Source organism: Phodopus roborovskii, unplaced genomic scaffold, assembly GCF_943737965.1.
Source record: "Phodopus roborovskii unplaced genomic scaffold, PHOROB, whole genome shotgun sequence".
Taxonomy (NCBI): Eukaryota; Metazoa; Chordata; class Mammalia; order Rodentia; family Cricetidae; genus Phodopus; species Phodopus roborovskii.
In genome coordinates, this window is record NW_026125052.1 from 29,834,648 (window position 1) to 29,847,350 (window position 12,703).

The following is a 12,703-nucleotide window of genomic DNA, read 5'->3' on the forward strand; positions in this document are numbered from 1 at the left end:
TTCCACCAAGTGAACTGCTGGGACAGGACTTGGTCAGGAATGTCCTGCCACTTTGCCAGCTCCCTGCCTAGCAATTTTTAGGATTTAATTTATACGTACTCATGTGTCCTCTGCAGTCCGGGTGACCGCAGAGACTAGAAGAGGAAGAGGGCGCTAGGACCCCTGAAACTGGAGTTCTAGGCGGCTGTGATCTGCCTGATGTGGTGTTGGGAGCAGGAGCAGCAGGACCTTCTCACCAGCTCTTGTCTAGCTTCCCCTTCGTTGTTTCTGAGACAGGGTCTCTCTGTGTAACAGCCCTGGCTGTCCTGGAACTCGCTCTGTAGACCAGGCTAGCCTTGAACTCAGAGATCCGCCTGCCTCTGCCTCCCTTGTGCTAGTATTAAGGGAGTGTGCCGCCACCACCCAGCTTCTTCAGAACTTGGGTTCCCTCTCCAATGTGGGCTGGGCAAAGGCTGCCAGCTGCTGGGGCAGAGAAGAGGCGACTAATGTTACCTTCATTCAGTCCTCAGCCAACTAACAGCAGCTGTAACCATACTTATTTTCTTCGTTTTTTCAAGACAGGGTTTCTCTATGTAGCCTTGGCTGTCCTGGGGCTCCCTCTGTAGACCAGGCTGGCCTTGAACTCATAGAGATCCCCTACTTCTGCCTCCTGGGTGCTGGGATTAAATGTGTGCATGTCATCACCGCCAGGCCCACAGTTGTATCTCTAACATCAGGATCCTAGGCAGTCATCACACAGCAGCCCCTTCGGTTCGACCGCCCTGTCCCTGCCTTACCCACTCTCTCTTCCTGTTCCCACAGCTCTGCAAAGAGGACCTCAGGGATGAGATGTACTGCCAGGTCATCAAGCAAGTCACAGGACACCCCCAGCCGTGAGTGGGGCTTGTGGGGCAGGGGACTCCGGTCACAACAGCCCTGGAGTCTGGCTGGCCTGAACCCCATCTCTACCCTGTAGAAAGCACTGCGTTCTGGGCTGGAGCATCCTCAGCCTCTTTACAGGCTTCTTCGCACCATCCACCACCCTGATGCCATACGTGACCAAGTTCCTGCAGGATTCCAGCCCTAGCCAAGGTGCCTGAGTTGGGGAGAGGGGCTCCCAGGACCAAGAATGCCCCCTCCCTGCCAGTCAAGGGGCTTGGATATACCCGTGACTCCATCATTCTGACTCTCGACAGAGCTGGCCCGGAGCAGCCAGGAGAACCTCCAGCGCACAGTTAAATATGGGGGGCGCCAGAAGTTACCACCCCCGGGTGAAATGCAAGCTTTTCTGGTATTAGGACTCTCCTGTAACTGGGGGCGGGGGTGTGGGTACCGTGGCTGGAAGTGTCAACTGGACAGCAGTGACCTCTGGTTGCTGAAGACTAACCCTACAATTTACCTGACAGAAAGGGCAAGCAGTTCGCTTGCTTCTAATTCATATGCCTGGGGGTGTGGACTACAGGACAAATGTAAAGACATTCACGGTGAGTGGTGGCTGCTGAGGACAGAGGCTAGGCGCCTATGCTCCGGGCCTCCAGTCTGCGTCGTCATGACCTGTCCTGTGCGCAGGTGGCGGGGGAAGTGCTGGAGGAGCTGTGTGGGCAGATGGGCATCACAGACACCCAGGAAGTGCAGGAATTTGCCCTCTTCCTCATCAAAGGCGAAGGTGAGCCCAGGGAAACGGGCAGACTTACGTGCCTGGGCCACTGACGACCCACAGGAACGGATTCCGCGCTGGGGACGTTTGTGGTCCATTCTGGCATGGGTCCCCTATGCAGGTGACCTAGTCCGACCACTGTCACCCCATGAGTACATCAACAGTGTGGTGACGGACAAGGACGCGAGCCTGCACAGCCGGCGGCTTGGCTGGGAGACCCCGTTGCACTTCGACCACCCCACCTACACTGAAACCCACTATGGCCAGGTCAGCCCCCTGCCCAGAAGCAGGGAGAGCTCCAGCTGGGCAACCCCTGGACCCCCTCTCCACAACGGTGCCCTCTGTGGTAGCCGGAAGGGATGGGGGCAAAAATAAGTCTGACTCTCTAAAAGTCACCAACTGTTGGGGAGGTTGTGATACGACTGCCCCCGCCGGCCCTCCTCAGGTGCTTCGGGACTACCTGCAAGGGAAGCTGATGATCAGTGCCCAGGCAGATGCCCAAGTGGCCCGGCTGGCTGCCCTGCAACACCTCAGGAAAGCCAGCAGAAGTCTCCCGTCAGAGTGCGTGAGCTCAGCCCAAGCCTCCCCAGCCCCTCCCCCAAACCTAAGGGCTGCGCCTGCTTTCCCGATCCCTGGCCCGACAGACTGGCCTCCATTAGTCATGTCGGTCTTCTCTGCTCTTCCCCAACCTGCTCCTGAGCTAGGCCCTGGGTCCTTACCCATAGTGGGTGCCAGCTCAGTTACATGGCACCACATGCACCAGGTGGTCCATGGCCACGGCCCCAATGACCCAGGCTGTCACCCTAGGCAAGAGCTGCTGGTGTACATCCCCAAGCCACTGCAACAGCATGTCAACATAGCCAGCATAAAGAGTTTGGTGGGCCAGGAGCTGAGGCAGATGCAAGGACATAGCGCACAGCAAGCACAGATTGATTTTATTGGTAGGTTTGTGTTTATGTCAAGGGACAGCTGGGTGTGACGGTCAAGGCCCCGGAGGGGGGAGGGGAGCAAACTGAGCAGGTCCCAGAGATCTGCAGCCAAGACTCTTGTCCTGTTGTACCCACAGAGAGCACAAGCCAGCTGCCCCTCTTTGGCTACACTGTGTACGTGGTGCTGAGAGCGAGTAAGCTGGTCCTTCCTGGACCTATCCTCCTGGGGCTCAACCGCCAGCATCTTGTCCTCATGGACTCCAGCTCTCAGGTGGGTAGGGAGCCCCTGTCCCTGTGCTGGTTCAGATGCCTGGGTCAGGCCTCAGGTCTGGTCCCCGAACCTGTGCCAACCCTGCTGTGCTGTTTCTGCTACCCCAGAGACTCTGTTGCTCCATCCCCCTAAGAGACCTGCAACGGCTGCACCTGCTCAGCCCGCTGGAGGATGGCGGGGCCCCCGGCCTGGAGCTCAATTACGGCTCTGCTGACAACCCCCAGACCATCTGGTTGGAGCTGCCACAGGTGAGTGGCCAAGGCTTCTGTAGTTCCTAGGAAGTGTTTCCCCAGTAACGGTGTATAGCTAGGCCCAGGCCACTGGTCTGTGTAGGGGCAGTGTGGGCAGAGGTGAATGGGGGCGGGCAGAGCTGTACTAAACCCTCTTTGCCTGGCAGGCCCAGGAGCTGAAGCACACCATTGTCTTCCTGCTGGAGGACAGCATGTCCTCTACTCAGTGGCCAGGCCTCTGCTGAGGAGACTGGAGATAAGGCATTGGCATCTCACTGGGCGGCCTGCCTTGGATGTCACGTGGTTTTTGCTTGTCTTTGCCGCCTGGCCCTGCTCTGAAACTTCCTGCAGCATAACCCCAGGTGGAGGCCATAGGGCAGGGGTTGCCACAGTGACCCATTCCCTTCGAGGTGCCCTGAACCCAGAGCTGGGGCTGTAGGGACTGAGCTTGTGCATCTCACGTCCTGCCTGGGAAAATCCCCACTCAGCTCTAGGGCTGGCACAGCACAGGGCCTGGATGAAGCAGCTTCTGCACAAATAAAACACCCAAGAAAAGGACTGTGTGAGCATGTGTCTCAAGCAGGACTTTATTCTTGCAAACTCTTCATTGGCTCGACCTTGCCGACCAGCAGAGGGTCAGGGCCTGGAGCTGTCATCTTGATTGAGGAGCAGGCAGGCAGGGTGGGAATGGCCGTACCATCTGCACCTTCTAATCTGGAAGCCTGGTCACGAAGGCCAGGAGCAGCAGGCCGAGAAAGGACCACGGGGGTTTTAAGCAGGAAGGTGGGCTGACCTCTGACCTGACCCTTGCACTTGGTTTGGGTGTCAACCTTCAGTGAGGTATGCTAGGGTGGGAGCTGGGTGTGGGGAGGACCCTGAGAAAGTTGGCTCCGCTGGCATGGGCCTGCCCATGACGGGGAGGGGTGCTGACCCTGTTCAGTCAGCAGCTGCAGGGTCATCGCTGTGGGCCACACAGGCCACGCCAGTCAGCTTCACTCTCACAGCGGTCACGGTCATGGAAAAACTGCTTGATGAGGCTCTGGGCCTCTTCCTTCACTGTAGATTGGGGAAGGGACACAGGACAAGGTAAGGACTCGTCTCCTCTGGGCAGCCATCCCCTCCCCCACCCCCACAGTGCCTCCTGGCCCTGGGCACTCACCACCCCTTCCAGGAGAGGTCTTCTGAGCCAGAAAATGTGAGAGGTGGCGGGCAAACCCTTTAAACAACTCCTAGGTGGCAAAGGAAGAGAAAGAAGCCCTGTAGCCACCACCAAGGGCAGACGCTGGGGCTGGCTTAAGGCTGGGCCTTCTCTGCCTTAGATATGAACCTGCCCTCCACCCCACACCCCTGCACTGGCCCCCGCATTCAAGTCACACTCACCTACCTTGGATATGAACCTGCCCTCCTTGTAGAAGGGGGTCAGGTACTTGACCACAACAGCAGCAGCCTCTTTCACGGAGATGCCAGGAGCTGAGAGCTGGCAGTGTCCTCCAACCATCTTATTCTCAGTGCTGTGCTCACTGGCCAAGGCACTGCCCTTGGCCTCAGCCAAGATGGAGGACTTGGCTGAGGGGCAAAGCCTCTTCTGAGTTCTCCTCTCTGAGCTCTCCTAGATGGGGTCATACAGCATGGACAGCTTACTTTGGGGTTCCCCTCTATGGGCGCTAGCCTCCCTTCTGGAAGGAAGCCTGCATGCATGCACTCAGCACCAGGAACCTTCCCTCACCCATCCCAGTTGCTTCCAGGGCATGAGAAGTGATGTTCCCTGACCTAACCCTTGACCCCAGGCAGCTCTCCGCCTCACCACGAACCTCCTCCAGTATCTGCTGCGATCTGGGCCGTTTGCCTGCCTGAGCTTCCTGTAGAGGGTTAGGCTGACCTTCAGGGCAGCTGTGGTCTCGCAGTGAGCAGGTGCTGGCCAGAGGGAAAACGGCATCAGAGGTCTGGGTCTGGCTGCTCTCTGGACCCAGCAGGGCCCACTGTGATGAGCTTTACACTTCAGAAGCCCAGGTAGTAAAGGGCTCGGATGCTGCCATGGAATGAGGGTTCCCTGACACCTGAACCCTTACCTTGGCTCCTCCTTGGGACACTCAGTCTGAACCAGAGTGTTCAAACGTCCCTGGGCTCCAACTTCTGCACAGCCCTCCGGCTCACCTCCACAGGAGGGGGTGGCGTCTCCTGACCTTGGGCCTGGAGCAGGTGAAGGTAGACTTTCTGTTCTGTGGCAGAGGAACCGAGTGATGCTCTGGGAGTCCTTGTGGGCTGCTGCAGCTAGGAGCTGCTGTTTCTTGCTGGCTCTAGCCCTGGCATTGCTCTGGGAAGAGCCCTTTGTCCTCTTCTCAGGCGAGAGCTCCCCACAACTGCCACCACTTCCAGGAGCCTTGCCCTGGTTCCCAGGGAGGGGCTTGTTCCTGTCGTCGTCTTTACTGTCACAGTGCCAGCCTGGGGGACACTGTTCACTTCCCAGCACATCCTCAGGGGCTGGCTTCCCCAACAGTTCTGTGGCTGTCTGGAATGGGCAGGCTCCTTTGGGGAAGCCAGCTCCTACTCTCTTGGGTTTGAGCTGTGAGGAAAAAGAGGAAGCCAAGGCTCAGGGCCCCAGACCTCAAGGGCAGCCGTGGCTATCTATGGTGAGGGGCTCTCAGGATTGTGGGAGGAGGGAGCTGGAGAAGAGGCCATGGCTGACAAATACAGGAGACAATAGGAGTGGTACCCGGATGGTGCCCGGATGCTGCTCACCGAGTAAACGTGTGAGGTTGGTGGGATGTCATAGTCATTGGGCTCTGAGGGCTCAACCCCAGCACTGCAACTCTTGGTGCCCCCTTCCATGTCATAGAGCTGACCATCCTTGGAGGCTTTGTGGATCTCAGCCACCTAGAGAGGGACAGGCAAGGAGGCCTGTGGCACCCACAAGCTACTGTGTAGCCCTAGCCCAGATCCCCCGATTCTGCTGTGCACCCAGTGGGGACATGCCGGCTCCCACTGGGATGGAAAAAACGCCCCCAGCTAGCCAAGAAGCTGCTATCAATGGCTCCGGGGCCAGCAGGCCGGCAAGTGGCCTCTGCATACAGACATGCTGCCCTGCCCTGTCCTGAGCCCATGAGCATGCTCTGCCCCATTGGCCCTAGACCTACCTTCTTTAGAACACTGGCCTTGTACAGGTTGACCATCTTGGCATTCCGGAATGCCCCATGCTCCAGCTCCACAGCCTTGGCCTGCAGGGCAGCTCTGTGGGAAGGGATGAGGAGGAGAGAACATGCAGGTCTCAATCCACCCACTGTGGTCCTCCTGGTTTCTCGTCAGGGACCACTGGCTAGCCTCAGGACCTGGTGAGGATGGGTACATGGGTGCTAGTCAAGATTCTCTAGGTACACTCCTGTCCTTCAGTAGCCTTTGGCAGTCTCTGGTGCACACCCGTAGGGCTGTAGGGACAGAGAGCCATGGGGCGGGATGGGTCACAACCTACAGAGCGGCATTCTCTGAAGGAATAACCTTTGGTCCCCACGCTGGAGATCTCAGGGCACTCACCCGTCAGCGGACCCTACAGCCTGGTGATTACTGCTCAGAGCCTCCTCCAGAAGCTGCAGGCAGTGCTCTCGGGCCTATGAGGAGAGAGAAGTCTTGGTCACCGGTCCTGGGGGGGGGGGGCTGAGGGGAAGTGAAGCCCTTCTCTTACCTTCACCGTGAGCTTAGGGATCTTCCTGCTTGAAGCCTCTCTCAGGGGACAGTCTTCATCTGAGAAAAGGGTAGAAAGGGCTTTCCACTTGACCTGCTCTTTGGGGTCCTCCATCCCTCACCGAGTCCTCCACTGTTCACACCCAAGCACAGCACCCAAGCCCCTGGGGGCCTTTCTGTACCAACCTGGGGGTGTGAATTCTTCGATCTTGGGCTCTTTGCCCTGGAAAACACAACATGGGGGACCATGAGACACCCTGTCCTGCAAGGCAGCTCCCACTGAGGGCTAGAGAAGGTGAGCAGGGGACCATCTAGGACCTTGCATGGTTCGCTGTGTGCTGGTTATTTTTGGGGGTGGGGGTGGAGGAGCTGCATGTGAGACAGGGCTTCACTATCATCCCTGGCCTTGTTCTCAGATCTGCCCGCCTCTGCCTCCCAAGTGCTAGGATTAAAGCCGTATGCTACCATGCCAGCTTAGGGTTTTGTTGTTGTTCACAGAAACCAGAGTCAGCTGGGAAGAGGGTACCTCAATTGAGGGGCGGATTGATGGGGAGCACCCAGGTTACTATGGGTTTTGCCATCCTGGGCAAGTGTCTGTCCTAGGACGTAAGAAGCTGAGCAAGTGTGGGGCGCTCCTCTTGGTCTCCGCCTCAGTTCTACCGGCAGGGACCTGACTGCCCCGATGCTGGACAGTGATGTGCAAGTGACATCCAAATAAACCCTGTGCTTCCCAACTTGCTTCTGGTCATACACCGTGTTTTGTCGCTGTATTAGAAACCAAACTAACAGAGCCACCGAGCCCCACCAAGGCCTCTGCCCCCTTTACCTTGCGCAGGCTCATCTGTTTCTGATAGAAAAGATTCCATTCCCGCTTGTGGGCCTCATCTCTGCCCTCATCACCGCTACCTCCAGAACCTTCATCATACCTAGAGGACAGGCTAGGCATGAGCAGCCAGGGTCGGGGTTCTGCTCTTCCCCACTCAGGCCACTTGATAGGACAGTGATGTTCCTGCACAACATCGAGGCCCAGGAAGGGTTGCATGGCACACTGCAGAAGGCTATCTTCGGCCTGGCTAGTACCAGCAGCTGCATTTCCCAGTCCCTCACCTGCTGAAGCCCCCATAGCCTCTGCGGCCTCCCTCATACAGCTCGGGATCGAAGCCGTTCCCCTGGAAGGGCCCGATGCAGGTCTTGTTCCAGCTACTGCTGTGCTCCAGAGCATCAAGCCTCTTCCTCACGGCCGCAGGGCTCTGGCAGTGGTCACAGCCCTTGGCGCAGGCGGGTGGTGCATCTCCAAAGTACTTAGCAATGGCAGCATGGCGGCACCTAGAGTAAGCAGGCAGTGAGCGGTGAATGGCATGGGGTGAGAGACTGAGGCAGGTCAGGGTGTGTCCACCCGGCCTCCACACACTGATTCACTGTCCAACACCACACACGATGTTTCACACCTTAAAACACCCCTTTTAGATTTATGTGCAGTGACCCCTAGTGCCAGAGGACGTCGGGAGAATGTCAGCTGGACCACTTAGAACTTGTTACTGATGGTTGTAAGCCACCATGGGGTTGTGAACCTGGGGTCCTTTGCAAATACGGTATATGCTCTGAACCATCTCTCCAATCCCTGTCCTGTACCCTTTTATTCACAGGGGCTTGTGAAGCATCATCTGGTGTTGCCCATTGCAGAGCTGGGGCCAATGAGATAGAGCATCCTTCCTGTAGTCATACACTGGGTGACGGAACCGGGATGAGACCCTCGTTCTGTTCTGTGAGCTCTAGGGTCCGTTCTTCCCTCCACCCACGGTTGTGGATCGCCCTGGAGAGGGGGCTCTGCCATCGAGGCTATGTGAGTGAGTAAAACACGGACTTGTAGTGAGATAGTCTTTCTGTGGCACTGACCACGCCCATTGGGGGGTGGAGCGATGGGCGGAAGGACAAGAACAGCTCGCAAAATTGTGTCTAACAGAGTTCTTAGTTTGAGTACTGCTCGGGGATCCCAGAGAGCAGCCAATTGTAACACAGCCCTAAAGTAGGGTCGGTCCACAAGCGAAGAGCGGCGGGAGGCAGCACAGGCAGCCACTGGGGGCGCTCTTGCAGCCTGCACGGCTAACCCTGAATTGCATATGACAACTGTTCCTCTGCTCAAGACTGTGGCCTGCACAGAGGGGGCCTGTCCTGTCTCTGAGCAGCTTTGGCATCTAGGCACTGTGGCCACATGGTTGCCAACACCCTGTCCCCCGGCTCTGACTCACTGGGGTTTTGTGCTCAGATTCAAAGGGTTCCATTGACTGCAGCACAGACCAGGTCAGTCTCACCCAGCCTGGTCTGCTGGGTGGTAAGACAGGCAACCATTAATGGGCCTGGCCACTGGACAACAGGGCCAGTGGTGTGGGGAGAGCTGAGCAGAATGAGACCCACAGTACCCTTTCTCTCAGGAGGGACACGAGGTCCCGCACTAAAACAAGCAGGCTACTTTAAAGATATTTAGGATCCTCAAATTTCCCACAAGATGGCTCTGGGTGCCCAGTGACGAGGAGTACCTCACCAGAGAGCACTTGTAAAGCTTCCTGACTTGCTTGGGTGGTCCTATAGCTCCCGTTTTTCTTCCTGGGAGAGGCCAGGGAGTGGCCCAAGAGACATGCTGGGGTGGTCAGGGACACAAGCCAAGGAGGCCATCCAGAGGGTGGTGGGGTGCTCAAGAGGGAGCCGCTCCACCCTCTTCCCCTGGCAACCTCAGACGGAGCCCCCTGGGGTTATTTCCACAGGGAACCACAGCTAACCACTTCTGTCATTAGCCCAGCCCTCAGCCTGCAGCCTGGCCCCTCAGCAGGAGGAGGAGTAAGTGAAGGAACTGCTTTGGGATCTGGAGTAGAGTGGACCTCCTAGACAGAATGCTCGGTATCGGAATGGAATCGGACAAGCTCAGGGGAGGACTCCCTCTTGGCTCCTCCTCACAATGGTAATTTGACACCTACATCTCCGGGGCAACCAACGACGACAAGAAGGCTGAGGCTGGACGGCAGCTGGCTGTCAGCAGCCAAGAGCTGGCTCTAGGCTGTGCCTGAGAGAGAATCCGCCTGCTGCAGGGCAGGGAAGCCACAGTCCCCGTGAAGAAGTCCAAGGCGGTGGCAAAGGGCCAAGGGGAAGCGCATGAAGGAAGGTTCTACACTGGGGTCCCCCTTCTGCCTTCCCCCACATCTGAGCTCCCAGGTAAGTGACACTGGCAGAGGTAGGGGGAAGGAAAGCCAGGGTCTCAGGTCTCATGAACTGAGAGGAATGTCTTGGGGTACACATTGGGCCACTCTCCTACGGGGAACTTAGTCACCTCCCGTGTACACCTGAAGGCTCCTCCCCTGGGACCCAGTACTGGAGAAGGGGGATGTACTGCCTGCCACTTGCTGCGTAGCAGAAGGGCTGGGGACCTGCTCTACACAGGCCTCCTTAAGCCTTTTCTTAGTGAGCTTAAAATAGGGCCCACATGCCTGCCGGGCCCCCATTTTCCCAAGGGTCAGGGCTGAGCCCTCCCTGTATCTCAAGAAGGCTCAGGACAAGGTATGCCCAGGCAGCTCCCTGGCCGCTGGTCCCCAGGGTCTAGCAGAACCTGAAGCAGGACCCTGCTTACTCGGGGGCTGGACAAAAGCAGCAGCCCTATGCCTTCTGGAGCTCTGACCTGCACATTGCTTCATGTTTCCAGCTCAGGATCAGCTCAGGGAGGAGTCTGCACCCACTTAGATTCCCGGGACCCCCTGGGTTGTCCTCTGGCTGTGATCTCTGCCTGATTCTAAACTCAGGGCTGGAGGGGAGATGGTGTCTCCATGGATGAGGCTGGGGAGTGACCCAGGGTCCTGCTCCATGCTACAACACTAACAGTGACCCTGAGACATTCTTTGGGAGCATAAGCAAACCTTCCTGGGCCGGGGCTCACAAGGGGAGGCTGCCCACCCCTCCTGCCTCCTGTCCTCACACCAGGGCTCAAGTACCCCCGAGATGTTCCTTCCAAAGCAAACAAGCTGTTATCCAGTAAGAAAGGAAAACATCATTCAGACTTGGAAACCAAGGAGAACGCCAAGTGTCCTTGGCTGAGCGGAGGGAGTGGGCTTTGGCCTTTTGGGGGCTGGGAAACCAACTCCTGCGGTAAGAGAGTTGCAGCACAGCCCTAACAGGACTGACACTGAGCCAGGGTGGGGACAGCAGATCAGGGCAGGTGAGGGAGGGGTGTGGCAGTCAGCCACGGGACCCCAGAGGCAGGAGGGTGCCCTGCACCCACCAAACAGTTCCTGCTTCATGGCTGCACAAGGAGCTCACTTAATTTCTACTGGGAACCAGAGCTTTGTCTGTTCTGGAAAGCTCGGGGGCCAGGGCAGCAGGACCAAACATCCATTTCTGATTTCACACTGGAGGCCCACAGAGACGGAGCCACTCAAGACAGTCAGAATGGCACATGGTGGGCATCTCCGCCCTGTCCGACAGGCACCCGGAACCCTCGGATCTCACATCTGCTGGTTGTACCGCACTCAAGACACTTCTCAAACAAGACAACACGCTGTGGGGTGACAGTGGCGGAGACCCGCCATGACAAAACAGGAAACAAGACGCCCTTTGGGGCCGCAAGCCATCAGCGACAAGGGACACTGCTTATCGGGCAATGACACATCGCCTGCCCTGTGCACACGTGGCAGCTGGAGTTGACTATCAGGCTCTCAGTGGGGAAGCAGAGCAGCTGTGGCACCAAGTTGCAGTAGTCTGGCCCACAGACAGCCAAGCCGCTTACTCTACGCCACCCGCCACACAAAGGAACACTAAGCTAAGCCGTCCCCCAGCGCAGCCAATTTCCTTCTCTGTTACGCTAGTACTGCCTCCCCGACTCAGCCAGGAGCATCCTCACAAGACTCCAAGTGCTGAGCAGGCGGTCTGGGAAACGGGTGGGCTCAGCAGCAGCCAGAACTGTTGTCCAGGGAAGCCACCACTTGCTCTACTGAACATGGCATGAAGAGACAATCCAGTTCCCCGGTTCTTGGGCATAAAGTATGGTCTAGAAAGAACTAGGTGAACCTGGAATAAAAGTCCAGGAAACAGAATTTCCAGTATCTGCTCAGTTTCCCCCAAGTGTGTGTGTGTGTGGGGGGGGTACCCAGTCAACAGGGGCCAGCCCCAGAGCTCCCACTGCCCCTGACCATAGCTGGGGACCAAGGTTACCTAATAACCACTGGTTATATTGGGCACCAGGCGTCTGTTGGCTCTGCTTTAAATAGCCCACTGGGAAGATAGATGCCTGGGAACCTGCTGGAATGTGCCTTTTTGGAGAACAAGACCCCATTTGCCCCCCCCACTCCTGTCCTGTGTTTGTTCTGTTTGTCAGAGCTTAAAATAACAAACTGTCAACTGCCAAGCAGAGAGGGTTCCTCTTTGGCCCTTTGAGGGCAGAGAGCATGCCCAGCAGCCCCGCTTCTGCTGGTAGGTAAAGCGGAAGGCCTGGGAGGCAGGTAGCCTGAGGCCACACCCTAAGGCTGGCACAGTGGCCACGTCCCACCTAGCCTCCAGCAGGCTGCCTATAGAAGCTGTAGGCACAGAGCGGTGAGGCTGTCCACACTCTTACAGAGGACAGCTCAGATGCACTGCACGTGACTCCACAAGCCAAGCAGAGGCGGGGAGGGTGGGAGAGGGCGACGGAGCAGCTGGGAGTACTCTGCCAGCTGCAGTGTCTTACCAACAAATTCTGACTTCCCTGCACAGCAGGTCTAGCCCGAGCCACTGGCTTCTGCCCTGCTCTGGAAATTGCCAACCCTGCCAAGCAGGTGCCTCCTTCCTCCCCTCCACTGTCCCTCTCGAGGTCTTTGGGTGTGGCACACAGAAAGTTTTCCTGACCACCAACCTCCTGCCCGCTTCTGCTTTTAAGGAGTGTCTCCATTGGGCTTGTGAAGCAGTGGGCATAGTGCCAGTCAGGCTGAGCGAGCCAGAGCAAACA

General features: G+C 57.4%; 2 protein-coding genes across 2 annotated transcripts in view; one reads left to right on the forward strand and one right to left on the reverse strand.

Moving 5' to 3' along the window:
- Positions 1-3,439, forward strand: part of Myo15b (myosin XVB) — a 37,760-nt gene extending 34,321 nt beyond the window's left edge. Inside the window, 11 exon segments of the mRNA XM_051180632.1 lie at positions 802-872; positions 956-1,071; positions 1,176-1,270; positions 1,386-1,463; positions 1,549-1,645; positions 1,758-1,903; positions 2,082-2,197; positions 2,444-2,577; positions 2,703-2,836; positions 2,944-3,084; positions 3,234-3,439. Of these exon segments, the coding sequence (XP_051036589.1) occupies positions 802-872; positions 956-1,071; positions 1,176-1,270; positions 1,386-1,463; positions 1,549-1,645; positions 1,758-1,903; positions 2,082-2,197; positions 2,444-2,577; positions 2,703-2,836; positions 2,944-3,084; positions 3,234-3,311 (1,206 nt within the window). The 3' untranslated portion in view covers positions 3,312-3,439.
- Positions 3,440-3,627: 188 nt separating this feature from the next.
- The window catches only part of Recql5 (RecQ like helicase 5), a 35,608-nt gene continuing 26,532 nt past the window's right edge, over positions 3,628-12,703 (reverse strand). The window contains exons 8-19 of the mRNA XM_051180644.1: positions 7,849-8,067; positions 7,568-7,667; positions 6,928-6,964; positions 6,743-6,801; positions 6,595-6,668; positions 6,201-6,294; positions 5,806-5,940; positions 5,136-5,629; positions 4,878-4,980; positions 4,451-4,675; positions 4,226-4,295; positions 3,628-4,122 (exon numbers count right to left, since the gene is read on the reverse strand). Of these exons, the coding sequence (XP_051036601.1) occupies positions 4,022-4,122; positions 4,226-4,295; positions 4,451-4,675; positions 4,878-4,980; positions 5,136-5,629; positions 5,806-5,940; positions 6,201-6,294; positions 6,595-6,668; positions 6,743-6,801; positions 6,928-6,964; positions 7,568-7,667; positions 7,849-8,067 (1,711 nt within the window). The 3' untranslated portion in view covers positions 3,628-4,021. The remainder of the gene's footprint in view (positions 4,123-4,225; positions 4,296-4,450; positions 4,676-4,877; positions 4,981-5,135; positions 5,630-5,805; positions 5,941-6,200; positions 6,295-6,594; positions 6,669-6,742; positions 6,802-6,927; positions 6,965-7,567; positions 7,668-7,848; positions 8,068-12,703) is intronic.